We start from the raw sequence: 26207 nt of genomic DNA, 5'->3' as shown, positions 1-26207 counted from the left end.
TACCATTGAACATTGTGCGGTAACGAATCCTGCATTGCATAACAGATGTGAACAGATGTTGCATTGGTCTGAGAGCACACACATGTTGTCAAGTAACTTTCAACTCGTTGTTGAAACTTTTAAGTAAATTGGACAACGGCAGCTCTCTCTGAAGATTCTGTCATCCAGGTCATGGTTGTCCCAAAGGTGCTTTTTCACGAGGCAGCTGGACTTTTTTTTTTCTTTGAAGATGTTTCGCTTCTCATCCAAGAAGCGGCTTCTTCAGATTCCTGGATGAGAAGCAAAATGTCCTCAGAGAGAAAAAAAAAGGAAGTTCACTTGTCTCCTGAAAAAGCACCTTTGGGACCACAATAGCAGCTAAACTCAAAAAGCTGGTAATGGCTTTTGAATCAACTGAAATATATTCAGAGAAGGGGACCAAGGACGGGAATATTTCAGGTTTTTTTTTTTTTTTTTAAAAACAAATTAGGCCCACCAGGTGTCATTGTAGGATTATGACTTTAGATTTCTGTTCTTTCCTTTTTCCCCTACTGGTTCCGTCCATCTACGATGTTGCTAATTCTCGCCACAAGGAAAATACATACGTATCTTCCCTTTCAAAGTTTGCACTGCGCATCAACTTTACAAGTGACTGTTGCAAGGCGAAAGAAACTATGCGTTCCTTTGAAATGAAGCCAATCGGGAATCTCAAAGAGAGTAAAACAAAAGAGGAAGGAATAATGTAGTGAAGGCGCTTAATGCATAAAAGGAACTATGGCGAATAAAGGGGAGGCTTTCTAAACTTCTACATATAGTTTGTGCTTATGTTGTGCACTTACCATGGCTGAATTAATCATTTTTCCAGTTCAATTTTCTCAGAGTTCCCATGATGCTTTGAAATACAACCTAATCACACAGACTAGGTTTACGTATTAGGTTGAAATATGTTGATTAAGAATGTCATAGAGTCAAACTAGAAGAATGGCTTAGGAACATAATAGTATAATATTATTCTATGATATAATTATAATATAATAGAACATAGTATCATTTCCAAGTTGTATTCTAAAGGCTTAGCTGGGATTTCCTGGGGTTTATACATTATGTTTATACATTATGCATGGTTTGTTGCATCCTGATTTATTAAATGTCACAAATTGATTTAGCATGTCCAGACAATATGCTAAACCAAAATCAAATGAACTGCACAGTGCTCTACTATGAGATTTAAAATCAATGCAATGTTCATTCGCATGCAACAGATATACAGTATTTCTCTGCATTTGATTCCTTCAAACTCAGCAATGAAAAACATGAGGCGTGGACAAAAGATGAGAATAAATTCCCAGAGTGTTTAACAACTGGGGCAAGAAAGGTCATAAAACGAGGCAAAATTCTAACAACTGTCCTGCTTAGCAATGGAAAACTTAGGCTCAGCTACAGTCGTAAGTCAAGGACTATCTGTACTCTATTAGAGAAAGTGGCAGGTTATAACAATCTTTGATATTTTTGATTGATAGAAATAATGGGGTTCAGAGGAATTAAACTCCTTGGATAAGGACAACTTTCTCTACAACAGGGTCCCCAACTCCCGGGCCGTGGACCTGTACCGGGCCACAACATGCCAGCAACTGGTCTGCACAAACAAGCAAAGCTCCATCCGTGGGATGTAGGCAGCACACAAAACCACGTTCCCTATGGTCCACGGAAAAACCTCTCTCCATGGAACCGGTCCCTGGTATCCAAAAGGTTGGGGACCTCTGCTCTATCTGCTGGTAGCCTTCTGGCTGGGAATTCTCCTGTCAATCCAGGAATTGTCACACCACAGAAAGTCAACAAGATCCTTTCATGTTAGCCACTTGATATCAGATGAGTTGACTGTGTCATAAGAGTGAAGACAATATCATTGCAAAGCTGGGTTGGCACTTCCTCAAAGAAATGTGTTCAGTTAACCCTTTACGTAGCTGAAACTAAAATAAAATCGACCAACTTAGCATTTTGTGTTTGTGTTGTTATAAGCTTTCATCATCTCCATGCAACACAAGACTTACTCAGCTACAGATCTTAATATTAAAATTAAGGAAATAGCATGACAATATATTATTCAGATATGTATTCTTACCAAACTTATGTTTTTAGTTCTCGTAGCCACCTTTTTTAGACAAAAAGTAGCAACTGATGATCAAAACTGTTTCATGACTGAACAGAAACTTGGACCCTAGATCTGGCCTGCTAACCACTGAACTATACTGCATTTGCGAACAGAATGGGGACCAGACTTGTAGCATTTGTTGATTTAGCACCATGCTTATATACATATTAGATGAGCCTCTGAATACAATATGGTTATGATTAGGGGTTCTTTGGTTGTCTCCGAGCTTGCTTGTTTTCTTGCAGACAGCTCATTACCGAAGCTAGATAACATCATGATGATGTTACCTAATTTGGGTAATGAAACCTCTGCAAGAAAACAACCAAATTCAGAGAGCACCAAGGAACCCTCATTTTGACCTTGAGCTAGAAATATTCTCCTTTCTAGTTATAATTGAATTGAAAATTGAATAAATACCCAACACGTAAAAGTAAACTTCTTCAGGTTGCAAGACTTGACTTTATTTTTTCAACCAGAATCTGTAAGCCTGTCAACTTGTGCTTTTGAGTTACAGAATTTTGACTCACCCACCCCCCTGCCACAAAGGACTCCAAGTCAAAAGGATAGTGAGCTTCTTGAAAGAAAGGTTAAAAACCACAAGGGGAACATTCAAAAGTTACCCTATGTTTAAAATTACTTAGCAAGGAGCACAGTCGAGGTAAAGGAAAATAGAGTTCATCAGAGACCAAGGAAAATAGATCACAGAATTGGAAGAATAATCACCAGGACGATTCCTGGACAATTCGTCTAGGAGGGACTACAGTTTTCATTAACATGCATTTCACCAAACCTATCAGCCACCTTCTGCTCCTACCGTAGTACAAATTAGAGAAAGGTACAAACCTTGTCGTGAGGGAAACAATGGGAGGGTAACAACAGCAGCAGCTGTGTTTTTGATGTCTCCCTAAGCTTGTCCAGGTGATCCTTTAATCTTTCTGTGTAAAACAAAAAGACAGCTGGGTAAACAGCAGATAAAGGATATTTGGGAACCATGTGGTTTTCTCCATTTCATTTTCACCACAAGAAGTGATGTTCCTGACTATTGGCTACAATAGTTGGATGATAGTTGGAACCCATGCTTGCTAGAAGGGGTCCTGTTCCTCACATCCTCCCTAGTAGAGGCAGGACCACATCCTAGTAGAGGCAGTACTATCCTGAGTCCTCATTTGTCCAATGAGTAGCTCCCTGGAAAGCAAAATTAGTTTTCCAAGTGATGCAGTTATTCTTTTACTCTCAGCCATGAGCTCAGTGACCTGCATCTAAGGATTAGAGCAGGGGTGTCAAACTGCCAGCCCGGGGGGCAGATGTGTCATGGCGAAACTGCGCCCACCCCATTGCCAGCAATGGCAAAAAAGTCGCGATATGTCATGACACATCATGTGATGTTGTGAGTTTGACACCCCTGGATTAGAGGAATATGAGAAAATCAGTCTGGGATGGGATCTGGGTTAGTTATATATGAATGCCTTAGCCAGGCATGTTGGCCTAAAAAGGGACCTATAAATATTTCAATATAGGGGTTGTGTGTGTGTGTGTGTGTGTGTGTGTGTGTGCACGCGCATACTACCCTGGGGGATGTGTTTTTGCTAGTCCATCTAAAGCAGAGGTATCCAAGCTTTGCAACTTTCAGATCCTTGGACTTCAACTCCCAGGATTCCCCAGCCAGCCAGGTCTGAAAGTTGCAAAGCTTGGATGCCCCTGATCTAAAGGCATATTAGCATGTGTGTGAAGTCGTGGCTTCAAGAACAAAATTATATGTATGTATGTATGTATGTATGTATGTATGTATGTATGTATATGTACTGTATATGAAGTAGCTAAGCATACAAAATTGCCCTTTTAGCACCACCTGCTGGACAAAAGTAACAAAACCCCTAATCCAGCATTGGCCAATGTTAATATCCTTTGTTTTCACACAATTGTAGGAGCAGCTGCTGCTCCCCCCCTTCCTGAACAGGAGGTGCAATCTGACACCAATGTTACCTTCCACTAACAAAAGGCATTCAGTGTACACACTATTTCTTGACACTAACTTTGAACTACAGCGCTGATTTCATGGCTGAAACTTTAGCCTAAGTTTTTTTAATTCCTTTGCTCCTTTCCCATCTTCTGCCTTTGGCAATTTCAGTGTAACCCAGTGGTACCTGGAAAGCCTCAATTCTTGCTCAGAGACTGAGTCAGAGATTGCACTTTGCTCAGCCCAACATGCTAGGCATAGTTAAGGGACAGAAAGAAAAATATCTCTCAATTTAAATTAGAAGTATGAAATTAAATTTTGTTTTCTCACACTGAATAGACATTTCAGCTGGACACACGAAAGTTTCTCTGATCTCTGACATTGATGAAAATATATTTAGCATATTAGCATATCTAGACATAATATGATTAAGCTGCAGTTTCTTTTCCAAAACCAGGAAGATACCACATACTGTAGGGTCCTCTGAAGCCTCAACCCTTTGTCTCTCTGTGTGTATAAAACCACACATTTTTTTTAAAAAAAAAATCTTCCAACTAAGTTACTCAGTTTGAGCTTCCTGCCACGAAAGGTGGTATATAAAAAATGGCAGTTTAAGCCACAATGGCATCTGTGAGGAAAACTAGAAAGAGGGAGTGTTGTGTGTCACCTTGAGTTGTTGGGTGAAAGGCATGATATTAATCAATACATAAATAAATAACATAGTTTCAGCACCAAAGAACATCTCACAAGGAAAAAAGAAAGAAACAGATTTTTTTTTTGTCCTGGCCATGTCTACAACAGTTATTCATATTCTACACAACTGCTCTTTTCTTTGTAGACTTTATTGCTATCACTCCAAAAGTTAAGTGTAGCTTCTGATCACCCCAGGATTGGTCATTTCCTCCCTTAAAATTTGGTCCTCACTATGTTTTAAATGAACCCATTCTCAGAATTGGTCTTAAGCTGAACACTGTTCTAATACAGAAATGAGAGAGAGAGGAGAGGGAGAGAGAGAAAATTTAGTTATCTTGGCTAAGAAACTCTTGGACTTTTATTCAAATTGAAGATACCTCTGTTTATTTTGCCTTTCTTTTCACTTTTCCCCAAATTTAAATTTCCTGTTATATGAAAGTGATAAGAACTGTGGCCACTACACCGAGGATGATCACATCATATCCATATATTTATTATTGATTCTATTTCTAATAATCCCTTACATGAAACAGGGGGACCAGATTCACACAAAACATCCAGCTCTTAGTTAACCAAAGACAATTGCTATGTCCAGGGAGACTTTATCTGGGATGCGAAAACTCTGGAAAACGATTAGAGGGCAACGATTAGATTAATCTTTTACTGCCACTTGGCAGTCAAGCAGATTTGCTGTCCAGATATAACTAAGGAAATAAATTGGGCTACTTAAATTTGATAGTCTGGATCACACAACGTAAGACAAGGTCTAGGTTCGGAACAAGCTGCATTACAAATCATTCCATTTTAGCCTCAGGTGGCATGTTATGCAACCCCAGCCTGGAAGCTGCCTTAGCTAAACCAGAACACAGTGAGATCAACATTGTTAAGATTGATTGATAGTGGCCCCCCAAGGCTTCAAGATTTTTTTCCAATCTGAAGACAATTGGGATCAGACTTCAAAACATCTGCGTATAAAACATATTCTCCATCACTGAGTTACTCTCCCTTTTGCCTTTTTCACATCTATCACAAACCACTTTTGACACTGCCTGCGTCCATCAGCCAAAGAAAGGGAAGCCTATAAAATTTCTAATATCATACAGAAGACTTTTTTAAAAAAATGTGTATTGGGGGGAAAACACAGATGTCCTAGAGTCAGAAGTCACTACTGCAATTTTTATTATTGCATCCCTTTTCCAAAATGAGGAGGAAGAGAAGATGGAAGGCCGTGTGACTGTTACAGAGAACGTGAAAATGTTGAATATAATACAGTGACAGGAAGACAGACTGCTCCCCCTGCTCAGGTGCCTCTGAAAGTCAGCCCCTCTGTGCCAAATAACATTTCAGTCACCTACCTGAAACAGGAATGGAGGTGGGAAGGGGAGGAAGAAACTAGAAAGAACTAGGTGGCAAAGCTGTTGTCCTTAAAGAGGTCCTAGATAGCTAACACATCAACAGCTGGGAGAAATACTTTTAAAAATTCAGACAGCATCAACATAAAATAAAATAATGATACAAAGGGGACGGCTGAAGACATCACTATCTTCTGGTCTTTTTGTTGCACCGTTCTGAGAATGTTTCCCCGGGGACGGTTTGTTCCTACACACACTACAGTAGGTCCAGTTGATATTCCAACCCTTTACAAATCCAGTTCCAGGTCCTCAAGTTCCTCTTCCAAAGCTTTCCGTCGAGCCAGCTTGTCTAACTGCTCTTTGGTCGGCTGCTTGATCTCCCCAGAGTCAATCCGCGCCTGCAGCTCCTCCACCTGCCGTAGTTTCTTTTTCAGATTTTTAATTTTCTTGTTCTTCTCTAAGGTGGCAGTGGCGGACACATCCCTGCTGCCAGCAGAGGCTCTTGGGTTGGCATCAGACACAGCCAGCTTACCATCCCCACAGCTGCTTGGTGTCGCTGACAAGGTTGTTTTCTCTAGAGACTGAATCAGGTTATCAGCATCTTGATCCCCTTTTTCCTGTTGCTGTTTTCTCTTCTCCTTCCGTTTGAGATTCCTCTTAGCGGTCTTGGACAGCCCCGTCTCGCCACCCTCAGGTCCCTTTGACGTTTGCCGGGCCACAGGTGTGTGAACTTCTGGATTCAAGCCTGGAGGTAATTCTGGCTTGCTTTTAAAGAACTTCACATATTTATTCTCATACCTACGTGAAATAAAAGAGGATGTGGTGTAAAGACAGACCATGTTTCCTTCGGAAGTTCAAGGCAGTACAAACCAGAAGGTTATCTTCACTTTATCCACATACAAAGCTTCTATAAAATGAGTTGGATTGAGAGGAGTGACTCTGATAAGAAGAATTCTAGCATTGATGGTTACCTAGTTTGGTAATGAAATGTCTGCAAGGAAACCACCAAGCTCAGAGAGCACTAAAGACTAAGATTGTATATTAAATATCAAAGAGTGTGGCTTGGGTCAGGTAGTCACAGCAAATTTTCAGTCATTTTTCAGAGTAGACTGTATCTTTCCATCCAATGTAAGCAATCTTTATGTGCTTTATGCCTCCTAGATGAACACTGAAACTTGGGACAATCACTTCTGATCTAAAAAGACAATGGCTATGCAGTATTCCCATTCAAAGGCAGAAAGGTGCTGAAATGCATGCAGGGGAAATGTACAAAGCACCTGTCTTGAGCTCCTTAAATAAATTTTTTTTTTCTGGGATCATGCTACAATTGCAAAGGACCATTATCCAAACCTGGGAAAAATGGCAGCTACTTTAAGGAGTTGTAGACAGATGCTGCATCAGCATCCCAGACCCTCTGACTTCCTTTTTTGCCTTTAAATTTGCCTTTAACATAGTTCCACAAAATGTCCCAATGCCCTATGGTTTCTTGCTTCCTGCAGCTTCAGATTACAAATAAATGAAAATACTTTAGCCAAGCACTGAATCTTTCTTGCTGCTGACTGATCAACGGACATTCCTATAGGACACTCTTTATGCCATTCTGAAGAAGCCTTCCCAGGCTGGTGCCCTCCAAGCTATAAAAATCGTTATTACTGTTACAATCCTGGGAGAAGCGTTGTGAACTGTTTAGAACTACTCAAAAATCCTACTGTACTGTAACTATACAATGCAATGTGAGCTTGGTTTTCTATTCACATTGAAGTCATAGTCCTGCCTAGTTCTAAAGCAAGGGTGGAGAACTATGACTCCTTTATGAACTGTGGATTTCAACTCCCAGAATTCCTGAGCCAGTCAGTAGCTGGGATCTTAAAAGTAAAAATATCTAAAAGCATTAAATGTTTAGTGAGAATTCCGAGCTTTTCCTATCAAAAGCAGACCAAGTTCCTTCAGATCTTGGCCACATCACTAATGAAAACTGTTTTTTTCAAGGATATCGTTCCAAAAACTGAAGAAAGTGATGGAAGGGGTCTGTGTGTGTGTGTGTGTGTCCCCTGGCAATGTCATAGCCCTGTTTTTTGCTTTCTTGCCCTCCTACCCCAAGAAGCCAGTCTTGTGCCCCCTTAAAGACTAATATAATTTCTAAACAAATGAGTTTTCATGAACTACAGTCTGCTTCAGCAAATGCAGGGAGCATCACATATACACAACTAATACAAGAGGAGGAAAAAGACTATACAAAAATAACATTGCATGCATCAGATAAGGTAGCCTGTGATCTAGGGCAATCTTGCTTACATTAGCCTAAGTCAGGGGTAGGCAATCTTGGCTCTTTTATGACTCGTGGACTTCAACTCCCAGAATTCCTGAGCCACCATGGTTCAGCTTGGAAAACTCCCTTTCCCCTCAGCGTGGCTGGCTCAGGAATTCTGGGAGTTGAAGTCCACGAGTCATAAAAGAACCAAGGTTGCCTACCCCTGACCTAAGTTGTTACAAGAGTTTTTATTTTTGCTTGTGTGGCTACTTCTTTGTACATATTCACAAGAGGACCACGGCGAGGATCAGACTTACACTGGCACTTCTTCTTGGGGAACATAGCCTTCTTTCACCCGTCTTTGTTTTCTCCAGGTACCATCTGGACGCTGTGTGGATGCAATGTATTTTCCTGAAATATGGATTGGTTATTTTAGTTTGTGAAGGAAACTGCTATCAATCAGTCAGTCAATCAATCAATCAATCATATTTTCCTGAGTGATCATTAGCAATTTCAAGTGTTTTAAAAGAATTGCAAAAAATTCCTCTGCAAAACAGAAAAAAGATGTGCACAAACCCAGCCAGCCATTCAAATTCCACAAGAACCCAAACTCAACTAATCATAAAAATATAACCTTGGTTAGTTTATTTATTTAGCGTACGACATGTCACAAATGGACTAGCAATATATATTAATATTTTATCTAAATTAGTAAAATACAATAAAATATGTTTAAAAGATCTATGTTCAAATACTAATAGTCCGTTTAACCATCGAAAGGCAGAATTGCTTGAAAAAAAAAAAATCCAGATACTGGACCGGTATATGCCCTCAACTTACAGCCAGTCACGACATGATCTACAGTTTGATGTGGGATTCCAGTCAAATTGAGGGGAGGATCCTATGCCCCATTTTATACAATGAGTCCCGGCTGTCACTATGTGAAATGTGAATCCTATTCAGGATTGTCCATTGCTGGTGTGGTAGTACAAAGCCTTGCAACCTTTCCTGTGAGGTCATTTGTATGTCTTCCTACATCTAGGCGCTCAGCTTTTCCTTTGGGAATTGGTGTCAAAATTGTTGGGCAGATGTTGTGCAAGTGCCAGTGGGGACTTCTTGGATTTGAATCTTCCTGCTGATGAATGAGGAAGGTCGGGTTGCACCAGTAGGAATGAGTTGACTCTGGTTAGTGTCTGGAACGGAAACCACTGACCACCAAGAAATACTAAGGCTTTGGATTAGACAAAGAGGTAAAAAAACCCGTTTTTAGCAAAAAATAATGGCAAACCACTTTGGTACTTTTGGGGTGTCCATGATGTTGTGAGGAATTGAGGAACTAACACAAAAGAGATTTTTTTATATTTTTATATGAAAGAAAGAGATATAAGGAAATGAAAGCAAAATGCCTCTGCAGTTCTTCAGAAGTAATGATGGATTTTTTTTTCACAGGGCAACACTTAATACTTCCAAAATGTTCCTGTCAGTGATCCTGTAAGTTAGCCCAGAATTCTCATAAGAAAAGATACAATGGCAGATGTGCAGCATATGATCATATGCAAGACAATTAATGCATAACACGCATGACAAATTAAAACTATCATAAAGATAACAGATACATACAAAAATCACTAATATTTTCAGAGGCAGTAAGGCTACACTGCTTCCTTAAACCAACTGCAATAATTTATGAAGGAGTCTTGAATTCAAATCTCTAGTTCAGACACAAAGCTCACATTGTGACTTTGGTCAATTTCTCTCTTAATTTAATCCATCACATAAGACTATTCTGAAGAAAAAAAATCATAAACAAAGTTTTTATATTGAAAACGCAGTATTAAAGAGACTCTTCTATTATATATGGTTTTGACCAAAAAGTCTAGGATTACCCTGAAGCTTGATTGGTCAAGGGGACAAAAATCCAGAAATTTTAATCACTTCAAAAATTCTACACAACTATTAGTTATTTAAAGACACAGGTTACAGGGGAAGAAACCAATAACATCTGCAATCCAAAAATGGATGAAAATTCACTTAAAGAGAGAACAGTGAGCTTAAGACCCAAATTAGATATTTGGCATGTTTAAGCTATGCATACAGAATTGTAGATGCTCAACCTATGGGGGGAAAAAAGCAAAATTAGTGAAAGGACTTCCTTAGAAATTTTACTGTATTATTTTATTAGGAATTATTATTAGGCTAATTGAAGTTTTTAAAAATCATTGAAATCTTTTAACCAACAAATGCTTCTTTTATCAGGCAACTTCATTATGAGAAAACATGGGGAAGAAATAAAAATAGATTATGGATCCGTATTTGTACAGGTCACGTTGTTGGTTCCCATCACTGATATAATTCGATTTAGACACCTAAATCCCCTAAACTTGACTAATTTTATTTAGATACCATTTTTAGATACCGCTAATTAGATACGCGTTTGATTTAGATACCATTTCCCCCTAAACCTGATTTATTCGGATATATTGGACTGCAGCCCTTAGCTTTTCTAAACTGATTGAGGATGGATGGGAATTGGCCCAGTACTTCTACAAAAGCTTCGTTGGGTACATGTATGCATATACAATGAAGTCATACTCCTAGCCTAAAAACTTTATTTAGAATTAGACGCCCTCCGAGGTAACAGTCCCACAATTCCTGGCACATGAAACCCCGTAGGGGCTGCTCTCTGCTATCACGCACGTGGGAAAGCGAAGAAGGGGAAACCTGCGTGCCTCGCACCTGCCATGGGGTTCACTTCCCGCGGACACGAAGAGCTGCCTTGCTGCAAGGGGCGTGGCGCGAGAAGGCGAGTCCGGAAAGGGGCGGGGCCCAGCGGCAAGGAGAACAGGCAGTCCAGAGAGAAGGGAGGGACGCCCTCGAGGAGGGGGCGTGGCGTAAAAGCGGGACGGACAAGCGAGGATGGAGATGGGGAGGAACCTCGCTTCGGAAAGAACCGAGGATGGAGCGGCCGGGCGCGAAGGGGAGGCGGGTGGCCGAATTGGAGGGAGTCAGGGGAAGAAAAAGTTTGGCACTCGAAATTATGTCCCCCACATGCCAACCGCAGCTCCCCCACTCACCGGTTTCATCAGTAACATAGGGAGTCGCCATCTTGGAAACGCGACCCACTTCCGGTCGCATTCCCCCCTCCCCCGGATATGGCGCGAAGGGGAGGAGAAGACGAATGCTCCCGCGGCCATTTTGTCCAGGAGCGGAACTGCTTTTGTCCTTCCTTTTCGTTTTTGGACTCTCGGTGTCCGCTGCTTAACCATCTGGAGGGGATCTCTCTAAAAGTTCTGCGTACAAAAAATAAAATTAAAAATGTTTTGAACCTCGAAGCCAACTTACATAACTTCCAAGTGTCTCTCTGAGGTTGGTCAGTGGCATTCATTCACTGCATTTTCTTGTTTATCTAGCAAATAATGCACCCCAAAGAAGGATTCCACCTGTTTATAGCAATGCAGCACAGATTTCTTTCCCGATTTTATTTTAAGTGCTTTTTCTGATCTTGCAAATCCTGTTCTGTAAGCATCTGGAACAAAGCATTTGCTAAAGTTGTTTTATCTTACGAATCTGACTGACGCCAATTCTTGTAGTTAATGTATGCTTCAGTATATTATGGGACTCTAAACTAAATAAATTACAGTATAACCTTAACCATGGATAAGTAGGTTACCCAATGTCTTAGAATAATGCTGGAAAGTGTTAACCACAAATACAAATAAAGAGATCAAGAAACTGAAGGCTGAAAACATTGACTTCTATTATAATTGTTTATCCCTCAGAACAGTTATGCAGATCCAGAAAGTTAAGACTAAGCAGGTAAATTTTCTGAATAATAATTAAGATAATATGATAGCATTTTAGGTAGCCCAAATAATTATACTACAGATATTGATAAAATAGTTGTCATTTGGGAGAGGGTGGCCTGTTTCTAAAATAGCTCCTATAATGGGTAAACAGGTTTCCACACGGTTTTTCAGAAGAATACTAGTGAGATCTTCCTTCGGAATAGGAATAGAAATAGAATAGAATTCTTTATTGGCTAAGTGTGATTGGACACAAGGAATTTGTCTCCAGTGCATAAGCTCTCAGTGTACATACAAGCAACAAGGGATAAATCATGATCATAATCATAAATACAATCATCATAAATCATACAGCAGTCAGTGATAATCATAGGACGCTAGCAATCAAAATAAACCATAATAGGATACCAAATAGAAATAATCCGTAAGATACAAAAAAATCCAAGATACAAAGATACTAAATAGAAGCAATCAAATAAAATATAAACATCAAAGTTATAGTCATATGAAGCTAAGGAAATAGGTAATAGGAAATATGAGAAGGATAATAGTAATACAGCCCTACTAGGTGGTTTGACATCCCAGGGCATAAGATAGTGTTGTGGGAATTAGTTTAGCAGAGTGATAGCATGGGGGGAAAACCGTCTTTGTGTCTGGTTGTTTTGACATGCAATGCCCTGTAGCGTCTTGAGGGAAGAAGTTGAAACAGTTTGTGTCCAGGATGTGATGGGTCTGTAGATATTTTCACAGCTCTCTCTAGCTCGTTCAGTACACAGGTCTTCAGTAGAAGGCAGGCTGGTTGCAATTGTATTTTCTGCAGTCACCTAACTATTGAAGTCTTTGTCTGTCTTGTTTGGTTGCTGTGCCAAACCAGACAGTTATAGAGGTGCAAATGACAGATTCAGTAATTCCTCTGTAGAACTGTATCAGCACCTCTTTGGGCAGTCTTGAGCTTTCTGAGTTGGTGCAGGAAGAACTTTCTTTGTTGTGCTTTTTTGATGACATTTTTGATGTTAGGTATCCATTTTAAGTCTTGAGATATTATACAACCTTGAAACTTGAAGGCCTCTACTGTTGATACTGTATTGTCTAGTATTCTAAGAGATGGTAGAATAGGAGGTCTTCTCAAGTCTACTATGATCTCTACAATTTTGAGTGTGTTCAGTTCAAGATTGTTCTGGCTGCAACACAGGGCCAGTTCAACTTTCTGTCTATATGCAGATTTGTCATTGTCTCGAATGAGACCAATCACTGTTGTATCATCTGCAAACTTCAGTACTTTAACAGAGGGATCCTTTGAGATGCAGTCGTTACTATAGAAAGAAAAGAGTAGTGGAGAGAGCACACAGCCCTGTGTGAGAATCCCATAATTCTCACAGTTACCCTGAGACTGTCTTGCCACATTTTTTGCATAGGTGCAATCTAGCATACAGTGCTTCATCAACAGTGTGACTGCTGATGTGGGTCCAAAGCTGGGATTTGCCAAGCTGCCTTAGGCTGCTGTGAAACAGCCTTCTCAATATCTGGATTCCTGGGCATTGTCCAGGTGGTGACTTTGTCTGCGGGAAAATCCAGGTACTGGCTTCTGCAGAGGCATCTTTCCATGTAATGCTGACTGGCACCTTCTAGACTGCTTGCCGGGTCTCACACAGGTTTCTTATGAACGTAGATGTCAAGGATGAAACTTCGGCAGTTACGTGCCTCTGCATTTCAATTTGCCTTTAGTTTAAGTTGGGGAGATGTTACTTTCAAGTGGGTAGATGGAGAAATGAATCTTCAGTTCAGCTGAAGACAGTGAGACCTTGAAGTCTTGTCAAGAACACCAGAACAGGTGTGGATTTGAAGGAGAGGGTGAATTTGTTGATGTGGATTACATAAGAAGTTGGGCGTTTGGCTGGGAAAATTATTGTTTAACTCTATGAATTGGTGTTGGGACCTCAGAGTTAGTTTTGCTTTGACATAACGAAGCAGCGTATTCAATAATTTTCGGAAGTGGAATGAACCTAGAGTGACAATAGGAAGTGCTGGATCCTATTTTGCTGTCTGTTCTTGATTCTTTTACATTTGCTTAGATTACACTGGTCTACAAATTTGGGGAAATTATCGACCTCCAAGATAAAATGTATTAATTCTTACATATTTTGATTAGAGGAATGAAAAAATAGGTGATAAAAGGTGCTGGTTGGCTGAAGTTTTAGATAGGCGAAGTACTGCTGTTTCCTGTGTGAATGGGACAATCAAGCCAGAGATTCTCATTATGTCAAGAAAGACTGGCCATCACGACAGTCCTGGGAGCCAGGAAAGAAAAATGTTCAAAATCCAGCTCTTGTTGACGCTCAGAAAATTTTATTACCACTGTTGGGGCTGGGGCTGATGAAGAACTTTGTAAAGACTATGGACAAAACAAAACCAGGTGTCCAATATCTCTATGAAAAGTTTCCAAGACTTAGTGAAGCCAAAATCAATGACGGTGTCTTTGTCGGTCCACAGATTTGAGAACGTATCTGAGATGGCAAGTCTGATTGTTGCGCGGCAAGGAAAAGAAGGCATGGGGGGAAGCCTTTAAGTCTGTGGCAATGGAATTTCTCTGGAATAGCAAGGCAGATGTCTATGGAAACACGTGAAAAATTTGCTTAGGTCCTATAAAGCATTTGGTGCAAATATGTCACTGAAAATTCACTTCTTACATATGCATTTAGACTATTTCCTTTTGAACTGTGGGGCAGTGAGTGATGAGCATGGGAAGAAATTGCACCAGGGTATTGCAGGCATGGAGAAAAGATAACAAGGGAAATGGAGTCCGTCAATGCTTGCTGATTACTGCTGGGATTTCTCTAGGGATGATCCTACTGCAGTTCACAAGAGAAAAGCCAAAACATGCAGTTTAGAAACTGAATAAATATAGAACCTTTAGAGCTTGTCAGTTTTTCATGCAAACAGCGTGAAAATGTTACATGAAAAACCAATAAATGAATGGAAAGTTATGTTATTGGTATCAATAAAAAGATAAATTTATAAAGATTGGCGTGGCACCATTCTCGTTGCTATATCACATTTTGCAGAAAAGTTATGGAGCATAATCACACACACCCCTCATAATTTTGAATTATTTTGATGCAATTTTGTCCTGAAGCTGTATCTTGGAAACTGGAGCCAATTAATACTCAGGACTTAATTTTTCCTCATTAGTGACCCAATTCTGGTAAAATTTACTTTCATTTCCGAGGCTTTTGCCTTCTAGACCAGTGTTACTGGTTTTCATCTGTTTCTGCCTACAAGAGGTTTCATGTACCTGTAATTTTTACTGTTTTTATTATAAATGACTTAGATGAGGGAATAGAAGGGGAACTCATCAAATTTGCAGATGACACTAAACTGACAGCAATAGCCAACACCCCAGAAGACAAGCTCAGGATCCAAAAAGACAAACTTGAACAATAGGCCCTATCCAACAAAATGAATTTTAATGGGGAGAAAAGCAAAGTTTTACATTCAGGCAGGAAAAATCAAAGGTATAAGTACAGATTAGGTGAGTCCTGGCTCAAAAATAGTAACTGTGAGAGGGACCTAGGAGTCCTAGTGGATGATCACTTGAATATGAGTCAGCAATGTGCACCAGCAGCCAAAAAAACTAATACAAACCTTGGTTCTATAAACAGAGGCATAGAATCAAGAGCATGTAAAGTATTAGTACCACTTTATAAAACCCTAGTAAGACCGCACCCTGAATACTGCAACCAATTTTGGTCATCATATTACAAAAAAGATGTTGAGACTTTGGAAAAGTTCAGAGAAGAGCAACTAAGATGATCAAAGGCCTGGAGACTAAAACATATGAAGAATGCCTGCAGGACTTGGGTTTGGCTAGTCTAAAGAAAAGAAGAAATAGGGGTGACATGATTGCAGTATTCCAGTATTTGAGGGGCTGCCACAAAGAAGAGGGGGTTAAATTATTCTCCAAAGCACCGGAGAGCAGGACAAGAAACAATGGTTGGAAATTAATCAAAGAGAGAAGCAATCTGGAATTAAGGAGAAATTTCCTAACAGTGAGGACAATTAATCAGTGGAACAGCTTACCTTCAGAAATCTGGGTGCTCCATCACTAGAGATTTTTAAGAAGAGGCTAGAGACGGTCACTTATCTGAAATGGTATAGTTTTCCTGCTTGAGCAGGGGGCTGGACTAGAAGACCTCCAAGGTCCCTTCCATTCCTATTCTATTCTATTCTATTCTATTCTATTCTATTCTATTCTATTCTATTCTATTCTATTCTATTCTATTCTATTCTATTCCATTCCTTTGGGGAAGTGTGTGTGCCATTTTTTTCTTAATTCTTTCCAGATCCATGGCCAATTCTAATTTTGTCCTTGTGGATAGTACCATTTGGTAGCAGCGTTTGCTGCTATCCACAAGGATAAAATTGGAATTGCTACTAATACTGCTGTTCCATTGTTGCACTAATCAAGGATGAAGCTTGCTTTTTACAGATTGTTCCTTCCTGCTTCACATCTTGCCACTACTCCATATCTTGTGAGCCAGACTTCTTTTGAACATAGTTTTAAAGCAGTTTCAGAAGAGCACAATACTCATGTTCATAAAAAGCCTAACTGAAACTAGTTAGTTCAGATACTTGAGAGGTGGGTAAAACTATCATTTCATGAACCCCCTATACTCATCCATCCACGTTGCCCTGGGTTAAGGAAAGCAGTTGTGGGTTGATTTCCTGCCAACAGGCAGTGTTTGATGAAAGGAGAAACAAAACTGGAAGAATCCATAAATAGTTTTCCTTAACTTGTCCTGCATTAAAACAGCCACTCACCATTCGCATTATGCTAGAATAGGCACCACAGTTGTACCAGTAAATTTTATGTTAGCCAACATTTTTGCCAACTGAAGAACTAGATAGCACTTTAATGCACTCAGCTAATTGTTCTTTAGATGCTGATTCTCATGTTCCTCACACTGACATGTTCCCCTAGGACAGGGGTTGGCAACCTCAGCTCTTTTAGGACTTGTGGACTTCAACTCCCAAAATTCCTGAGCCAGCCATGCTGAGGGGAAAGGGAGAGGTTTCCAAGCTGAGCCATGCTGGCTCAGGAATTCTGGGAGTTGAAGTCCACAAGTCATAAAAGAGCCAAGGTTGCCTACCCCTGCACTAGGAGGTTGTAAAATTGTTGAGATAATATGATAATATGTATGACATTATTGTACATATTAACTTTCCTAAGGAGAAGTCAGACACAATAACAAAACAGTGTCTAGTCATTTTCCGAAGAAACTGTCCCATCTCACAGTAGGACATCATTACTCCATTTAAGAGGGAGATGGAGGGAGATTGTTGAATGAGCATGTAGTAACTTCTACTGCATAGGCACTCTTTTTATCTATGCAATCACTTTCTGCATCAATAACCACATTAGGTAGAAAATTCTAACCAGCTGGATCGGTAGGATAATAAATCCTATTGATCCCAGCTTCATTTTTTTCTCCCTGTTCTGAGTAGCGTATATTGTATAATGATTGACCTACCAGTAAGCAGAAGCTTATCCTTAACAGCAGCTATGATAAACACTCACAGCAATGCTAAACATAATAGAAAGTTACGGAGGTGGCGGCATTCCAATCTAATTCACAAATAAAGGACCAGCAGAAATAAAGGATGGAGGATACAGAGGATGGAGAACAGCCTCTCGCCAATTTGCCCTATTTCCATGGATGAAGGCAATGCTACACTTGGAATCTACTTTCCAATACTGAAGATGTCACTGCAGCTTGCTAGCAGCTGGGAAAAAACGAAGGAATGAAGATAGTAATTTTTCATCTGGAATTTGCATCACACATACATCTTGTAAATTCTTTCACTTTCAGCATTTTCCTCTCCCAGGGTGAAGTTAGTTTAGAAGAACAGCTATCGGGGCCTAAATCCATCTTTAGTAGTCCAGATGGTAATCCTCCTCACCCACCGCCAACCCAGAAGACAAAGAGGAAAAAAATTGTCATTTTTGATACAGTGCAGATTGAAATTTACATGAACTGTGTGTAGGGAATAGCCCTTGGAATAAAATCCTCAAAAAGAACTAGTAGGTCCCTACCCTCCTACCTTTAAAGAAAGCCTTGAAAATCTGTTTTTTTTCCATCAGCATCAGAAGAGTGTAAGGCTGGAGCCAGGGAAAATACCTTGTGGATACATGGAAATGCATGGTGGAATCAGGAATTTCTGTGTTCTCTTTTTATGTTTTTTTTATCATTGCTACTGTTGTTTGTAAACCACAAAGAGTTGTTGCACAAGATAGAAGAGAAAACTCATAGAGAAAAATTGACATCGCCAATAAATTCAGAGTGCTTGGGAATGGTTAGGAGGGCACGGAATTTTCTAGGCTGCCCTATGTATATTTTCTGTTAAACTGCATGGGAAAACCCATTGGGGGAAAATTCCACATAGGATTAGGGTTAAGTCACCATGAACTCATAGAAAAAAACGGACATCGCCAACAAACTGGGAGTGCTTATGTATGGTTAGAAGGGAACTGATTTTTGTAGGCTGCCCTATCTATTTTTCCTAGTAAAATTCATAGGAAAATCGCATTGGAGTAAAATTCCACTTAGGGTTAGGTTCCAAGAATTCATAGAGAAAAATGGACATCAGCAACAAACTGGGAGTACTTGGGTATGGTTAGGATGGCACTGACATTTCTAGGCTGCCCTATCTATATTTCCTGGTAAAATAAATGGGAAAATCCTATTGGAGGAAAATTCCACTTAGGGTTAGGGTTAGGTAAACATGAACCCATAGAGAAAAATGGACATTGCCAACAAACCCAGAGTGCTTGGGTACGGTTAGGACGGCACTGACTTTTCTTGGCTGCCCTATCTATATTTCCTGGAAAAATGCATGGGAAAATCCCATTGGAGCAAAATTCCACTTACGGTTAGGGTTAGGTCACCAAGACCTCATAGAGAAAAATGGACATTGCCAATAAATTCGGAGTGGTTGGGAATGGTTAGGACAGCACTGACTTTTCTCGGCTGCCCTATTTACATTTTCTGGTAAAATACATGGGAAAACCCATTGGACGAAAATTTCACTTAGGGTTAGGGTTAGGTCACCATGAACGTGGAGAGCAAAATGGACATCGCCAATAAATTCAGAGTACTTGGGAATGGTTAGGAGGGCACTGACTTTTCTAGGCTGCCCTATCTATGTTTCCTGCAAAAATACATGGGAAAATCCCATTGGAGGAAAAATCCAGTTAGGGTTAGGGTTAGGTAACCATAAATGTGGAGAGCAAAATGGACATTGGCAATAAATTCAGAGTGCTTGGGAATGGTCAGGAGGGCACTGAGTTTTCTAGGCAGCCCTATCTATAACTCTTAGTAAAATACATGGGAAAATCCCATTGGAGGAAAATTCCACTTAGGGTTAGGATTAGGTCACCATAAATATGGAAAGCAAAAAAGACATCGCCAATAAATTCAGAGTGCTTGAGAATGGTTATGAAGCCATTGACGTTTCTAGGCTGCCCTATCTATGTTTCCTGCAAAAATACATGGGAAAATCCCATTGGAGGAAAATTCCAGTTAGGGTTAGGTCACCATAAATATGGAAAGCAAAAAAGACATCGCCAATAAATTCAGAGTGCTTGAGAATGGTTATGAAGCCATTGACGTTTCTAGGCTGCCCTATCTATGTTTCCTGCAAAAATACATGGGAAAATCCCATTGGAGGAAAAATCCAGTTAGGGTTAGGGTTAGGTAACCATAAATGTGGAGAGCAAAATGGACATTGGCAATAAATTCAGAGTGCTTGGGAATGGTCAGGAGGGCAGTGAGTTTTCTAGGCTGCCCTATATAAGTTTCCTGCTAAAATACATGGGAAAATCCCATTGGAGGAAAATTTCACTTAGGGTTAGGGTTAGGTCATCATGACCTCACAGTGAAAAATGGACATTGCCAATAAATTGGGAGTGCTTGGGAAGGGTTAGGAAAGAACTGACTTTTCTAGGCTGCCCTATCTATATTTCCTGGTAAAATACATGGGAAAATCCCATTGGAGGAAAATTGCATTAAGGGTTAGGGTTAGATCATCATGAACTCGGGGAGCAAATTGGATATCGCCAATAAATTCGGAGTGGTTGGGAATGGTTAGGACAGCACTAACTTTGCTAGGCTGCCCTATCTATGTTTCCTGCAAAAATACATGGGAAAATCCCATTGGACAAACATTCCACTTAGGGTTAGGGTTAAGTCATCATGAACTCGGGAATCAAATTAGATATCGCCAATAAATTCGGAGTGCTTCGGAATGGTTAGGAGGGCACTGAGTTTTCTCGGCTACCCTATCTATAATACTTAGCAAAATACATGGGAAAATCCCAATGGAGGAAAATTCCACTTAGGGTTAGGGTTAGGTCACCATGACCTCATAGTGAAAAATGGACATTGCCAATAAATTGGGAGTGCTTGGGAAGGGTTAGGAAAGAACTGACTTTTCTAGGCTGCCCTATCAATATTTCCTGGTAAAATACATGGGAAAATCCCATTGGAAGAAAATTGCATTACGGGTTAGGGTTAGATCATCATGAACTCGGGGAGCAAATTGGATATCGCCAATAAATTCGGAGTGGTTGGGAACGGTTAGGAAGGCACTGACATTTCTAGGCTGCCCTATCTATGTTTCCTGCTAAAATACATGGGAAAATCCATTGGAGGAAAATTCCACTTAGGGTTAGGGTTAGGTCATCATGAACTCGGGAATCAAATTGGATGTCGCCAATAAATTCGGAGTACTTCGGAATGCTTAAGAGGGCACTGAGTTTTCTCGGCTCTCCATAAAGGTGGAGAGCAAAATGGACATCGCCAATAAATTCAGAGTGCTTGGGCATGGTTAGGAGGGCACTGACTTTTCTAGGCTGCCCTATCTATGTTTCCTGCAAAAATACATGGGAAAATCCATTGGAGGAAAATTCCACTTAGGGTTAGGGTTAGGTCACCATGAATTCAAATAGAAAACCGGATATCGCCAACAAACTGGGATTGCTTGTGTATGGTTAGAAGGGCACTGCGTTTTCTAGGCTGCCCTATCTATGTTTCCTGCAAAAATACATTGAAAAATCCCATTGGAGGAAAATTCCACTTAGGGTTAGGGTTAGGTCACCATGAACTCAAAGAGCAAAATGGACATTGCCCATAAATTTGGAGTGCTTGGGTATGGTTAGGAGAGCACTGATTTTTCTAGGCTGCCCTATCTATGTTTCATGCTAAAATACATGGGAAAATCCCATTGGAGGAAAATTCCACTTAGGGTTAGGGTTAGGTCACAATAAAGGTGGAGAGCAAAATGGACATCGCCAATAAATTCAGAGTGCTTGGGAATGGTTAGGAGGGCACTGATTTTTCTAGGCTGCCCTATCTATGTTTCCTGCAAAAATACATGGGAAAATCCCATTGGAGGAAAATTCCACTTAGAGTTAGGGTTAGGTCACCATAAAGGTGGAGAGCAAAATGGACATCGCCAATAAATTCAGAGTGCTTGGGCATGGTTAGGAGGGCACTGACTTTTCTAGGCTGCCCTATCTATGTTTCCTGCAAAAATACATGGGAAAATCCATTGGAGGAAAATTCCACTTAGGGTTAGGGTTAGGTCATCATGAACTCGGGAATCAAATTGGATGTCGCCAATAAATTTGGAGTACTGCGGAATGCTTAAGAGGCCACTGAGTTTTCTCGGCTGCCGTATCTATAATACTTAGCAAAATACATGGGAAAATCCCAATGGAGGAAAATTCCACTTAGGGTTAGGTTTAGATCACCATGACCTCACAGTGAAAAATGGACATTGCGAATAAATTGGGAGTGCTTGGGAAGGGTTAGGAAAGAACTGACCTTTCTAGGCTGCCCTATCTATATTTCCTGGTAAAATACATGGGAAAATCGCATTGGAGAAAAATTGCACTTAGGATTAGGGTTAGGTCACCATGAACTCAAAGAGAAAACCGGATATCGCCAACAAACTGGGATTGCTTGTGTATGGTTAGAAGGGCACTGCGTTTTCTAGGCTGCCCTATCTATGTTTCCTGCAAAAGTACATTGAAAAATCCCATTGGAGGAAAATTCCACTTAGGGTTAGGGTTAGGTCACCATGAACTCAAAGAGCAAAATGGACATTGCCCATAAATTTGGAGTGCTTGGGTATGGTTAGGAGAGCACTGATTTTTCTAGGCTGCTCTATCTATGTTTCATGCTAAAATACATGGGAAAATCCCATTGGAGGAAAATTCCACTTAAGATTAGGGTTAGGTCACCATAAATGTGGAGAGCAAAATGGACATCGCCAATAAATTCAGAGTGCTTGGGAATGGTTAGGAGGGCACTGACTTTTCTAGGCTGCCCTATCTATGTTTCCTGCAAAAATACATGGGAAAATCCCATTGGAGGAAAATTCCACTTAGGGTTAGGGTTAGGTCATCATGAACTCGGGAATCAAATTGAATGTCGCCAATAAATTCGGAGTACTTCGGAATGCTTAAGAGGGCACTGAGTTTTCTCGGCTGCCGTATCTATAATACTTAGCAAAATACATGGGAAAATCCCAATGGAGGAAAATTCCACTTAGGGTTAGGTTTAGGTCACCATGACCTCACAGTGAAAAATGGACATTGCCAATAAATTGGGAGTGCTTGGGAAGGGTTAGGAAAGAACTGACCTTTCTAGGCTGCCCTATCTATATTTCCTGGTAAAATACATGGGAAAATCCCATTGGAGGAAAATTGCACTTAGGATTAGGGTTAGGTCACCATGAACTCAAAGAGAAAACCAGATATCGCCAACAAACTGGGATTGCTTGTGTATAGTTAGAAGGGCACTGCGTTTTCTAGGCTGCCCTATCTATGTTTCCTGCAAAAGTACATTGAAAAATCCCATTGGAGGAAAATTCCACTTAGGGTTAGGGTTAGGTCACCATGAACTCAAAGAGCAAAATGGACATTGCCCATAAATTTGGAGTGCTTGGGTATGGTTAGGAGAGCACTGATTTTTCTAGGCTGCTCTATCTATGTTTCATGCTAAAATACATGGGAAAATCCCATTGGAGGAAAATTCCACTTAAGGTTAGGGTTAGGTCACAATAAAGGTGGAGAGCAAAATGGACATCGCCAATAAATTCAGAGTGCTTGTGAATGGTTAGGAGGGCACTGACTTTTCTACGCTGCCCTACCTATGTTTCCTGCTAAAATACATGGGAAAATCCCATTGGAGGAAAATTCAACTTAGGGTTAGGGTTAGGTCACCATGACTTCATAGAAAAAAATAGAGATCACCAAGAAATTCGGAGTACTTGGGTATGCTTAGGAGGGCACTGAGTTTTCTAGGCTGCTCTATCTATGTTTCCTGCTTAAATACATGACAAAATCCCATTGGAGGAATATTCCACTTAAGGTTAGGGTTAGGTCATCATGAACTCGAGGAGCAAATTGGATATTGCCAATAAATTCGGTGTGCATGGGAATGGTTAGGAGGGCACTTACTTTTCTAGGCTGCCCTATCAATTTTTCCTGGTAAAATACATGGAAAAATCCCATAAGAGGAAAATTCCACTTAGGGTTAGGGTTAGGTCACCATGAACTCATAGAGAAAAATAGAGATCACCAACAAATTCAGAGTGCTTGGGTATGATTAGGAGGACAATGACATTTCTAGGCTACCCTATCTATGTTTCCTGCTAACATTCATGGAAAAATCCCATTAGAGGAAAATTCCACTTAGGATTAGGGTTAGGTCACAATGAACTTATAGTGAAAAAATAGAGGTCACCAACAAATTTGGAGTGCTTGGGTATGGTTAGGAGAGCACTGAGTTTTCTTGGCTGCCCTATCTATATTTCCTGGTAAAATACATGGGAAAATCCCATTGGAGGAAAATTCCACATAGGGTTAGGATTTGGTCACTATAAATATGGAGAGCAAAAAGAACATCGCCAATAAATTCAGAGTGCTTGGGAATGGTTAGGAGGGCACTCAGTTTTCTCGTCTGCCCTACCTATATTTCCTGGTAAAATACATGGGAAAATCCCATTGGAGGAAAATTCCACTTAGGGTTAGGGTTAGGTCACCATGAACTCATAGAGAAAACTGTACTTCAGCAGCAAACTGGGAGTGCTTGGATATGGTTAGTAGGGCACTTAGTATTCTAGGCTGCCCTATCTATGTTTCTTGCTAAAATAAATGGGAAAATCCCATTGGAGGAAAATACACTATGGGTTAGGGTTAGGTCACCATGAACGTGGAGAGCAAAATGGATATCGCCAAAAAATTCGGAGTGTTTGGGTATGGTTAGGAGGGCACTGAGTTTTCTTACCTGCCTTATCTATATTTCTTAGTAAAATACATGGGAAAATGCCATTGGAGGAAAATTCTACTTAGGGTTAGGGTTTGGTCACTATAAATATGGAGAGCAAAAAGGACATCGTCAATAAATTCAGAGTGCTTGTGAATGGTTAGGAGGGCACTGACTTTTCTAGGCTGCCCTATCTATGTTTCCTGCTAAAATACATGGGTAAATCCCATTGGAGGAAAATTCCACTTAGGGTTAGGGTTAGGTCATCATGAACTCAGGGAGCAAATTGGACATCGCCAACAAACTGGGAGTGCTTTGTTAGGTTTAGAAGGACACTGACTTTTCTAGGCTGCCCTACCTATATATTCTATATCTATGTTTCCTGCTAAAATACATGGGAAAATTCCATGTCCATTTTTCTGTATGGGTTCATGGGGAACCTAACCCTAACCCTAAGTGGAATTTTCTCTAATGGGATTTTCCCATGTATTTTACCAGGAAATATAGTTAGGGCAGCCCAGAAAAGTAAGTGTCCTCCTAACCTTATAAAAGCCCTCCCAGTTTGTTGCCAATGTCCATTTTTCTGTATGAGTTCATGGTGACCTAACTCTAACGCTAAGTAGAATTTTCCTCTAATGAGATTTTCCCATGTATTTTACCAGGAAATATAGATAGGGCAGCCGAGAAAACTCAGTGCCCTCCTAACCATTCCCAAGGACTCCGAATTTATTGGCGATATCCAATTTGCTCCCCGAGTTCATGATGACCTAACCCTAACCCTAAGTGGAATTTTCGTCCAATGGGATTTTCCCATGTATTTTAGCAGAAAACATAGATAGGGCAGCCAAGAAAAGTCAGTGCCATTTTAACCATACCCAAGCATTCCCAGTTTATTGGCAATGTCCATTTTTCTCTATGAGTTCACTTTGATCTTACCCTAACGCTAAGTGGAATTTTCCTGCAATGGGATTTTCCCATGTACTTTACTAGGAAATATAGATAGGCAAGCCTAGAAAAATAATTGCCCTCCTAACCATTCCCAAGCACTCTGTATTTATTGGCGATATCCTTTTTGCTCTCCATATTTATACTGACCAAACCCTAACCCTAAGTGGAATTTTCCTCCAATGGGATTTTCCCATGTATTTTACTAAGAAATATAGATAAGGCAGCCAAGAAAACTCAGTGCTCTCCTAACCATACCCAAGCACTCCGAATTTGTTGGTGAGCTCTATTTTTCTCTATGAGTTCATGGTGACCTAACCCGAACCCTAAGTGGAGTTTTCCTCCAATGGGATTTCCCCATGTATTTTAGCAGGAAATATAGATAGGGCAGCCAAGAAAAGTCAGTGCCATTTTAACCATACCCAAGCATTCCCAGTTTATTGGCAATGTCCATTTTTCTCTATGAGTTCACTTTGATCTTACCCTAACGCTAAGTGGAATTTTCCTGCAATGGGATTTTCCCACATATTTTAAAGGAGATATAGATAGGGCAAACTAGAAAAGTAAGTGCCCTCCAAACCATATCCAAGCACTCCCAGTTTGTTACCGATGTCCATTTTTCTCTATGATTTCATGGGGAACCTAACCCTAACCCTAAGTGGAATTTTCTCCAATGGGATTTTCCCATGTATTTTACTAAAAAATATAAATAGCGAAGCCGAGAAAAATCAGTGCATTCCTAACCA

The 26207-nt window shown here is 40.3% G+C and overlaps 1 protein-coding gene across 3 annotated transcripts; it reads right to left on the bottom strand.

Annotated features, from left to right (window-relative positions):
* Positions 1–2562: 2562 nt before the first annotated feature.
* On the bottom strand, positions 2563–11545 carry PYM1 (PYM homolog 1, exon junction complex associated factor). Of its 3 annotated transcripts, none has more exons than XM_039338827.1 (3): positions 11459–11545; positions 8702–8795; positions 2563–6931 (listed from the first exon to the last, which is right to left on the bottom strand). In XM_039338827.1, exons 1-3 carry the CDS (start codon positions 11517–11519, stop codon positions 6421–6423), a joined length of 666 nt encoding a protein of 221 aa, XP_039194761.1. In that variant the 5' UTR covers positions 11520–11545; the 3' UTR covers positions 2563–6420. The 3 variants fall into 3 exon arrangements, with proteins under 3 accessions (XP_039194761.1, XP_039194763.1, XP_039194762.1); XM_039338829.1 differs by lacking the exon at positions 11459–11545 and adding an exon at positions 11121–11250; XM_039338828.1 differs by lacking the exon at positions 11459–11545 and adding an exon at positions 11082–11172.
* Positions 11546–26207: the final 14662 nt, after the last annotated feature.

The sequence above is a fragment of the Crotalus tigris genome, unplaced genomic scaffold, assembly GCF_016545835.1.
Source record: "Crotalus tigris isolate CLP2741 ecotype Arizona unplaced genomic scaffold, ASM1654583v1 scf7180000017721.692284, whole genome shotgun sequence".
In the NCBI taxonomy this organism is placed as follows: Eukaryota; Metazoa; Chordata; class Lepidosauria; order Squamata; family Viperidae; genus Crotalus; species Crotalus tigris.
The sequence above is the reverse complement of the archived record's forward strand: the minus strand, read 5'-3'. Positions and strand labels throughout refer to the sequence as shown.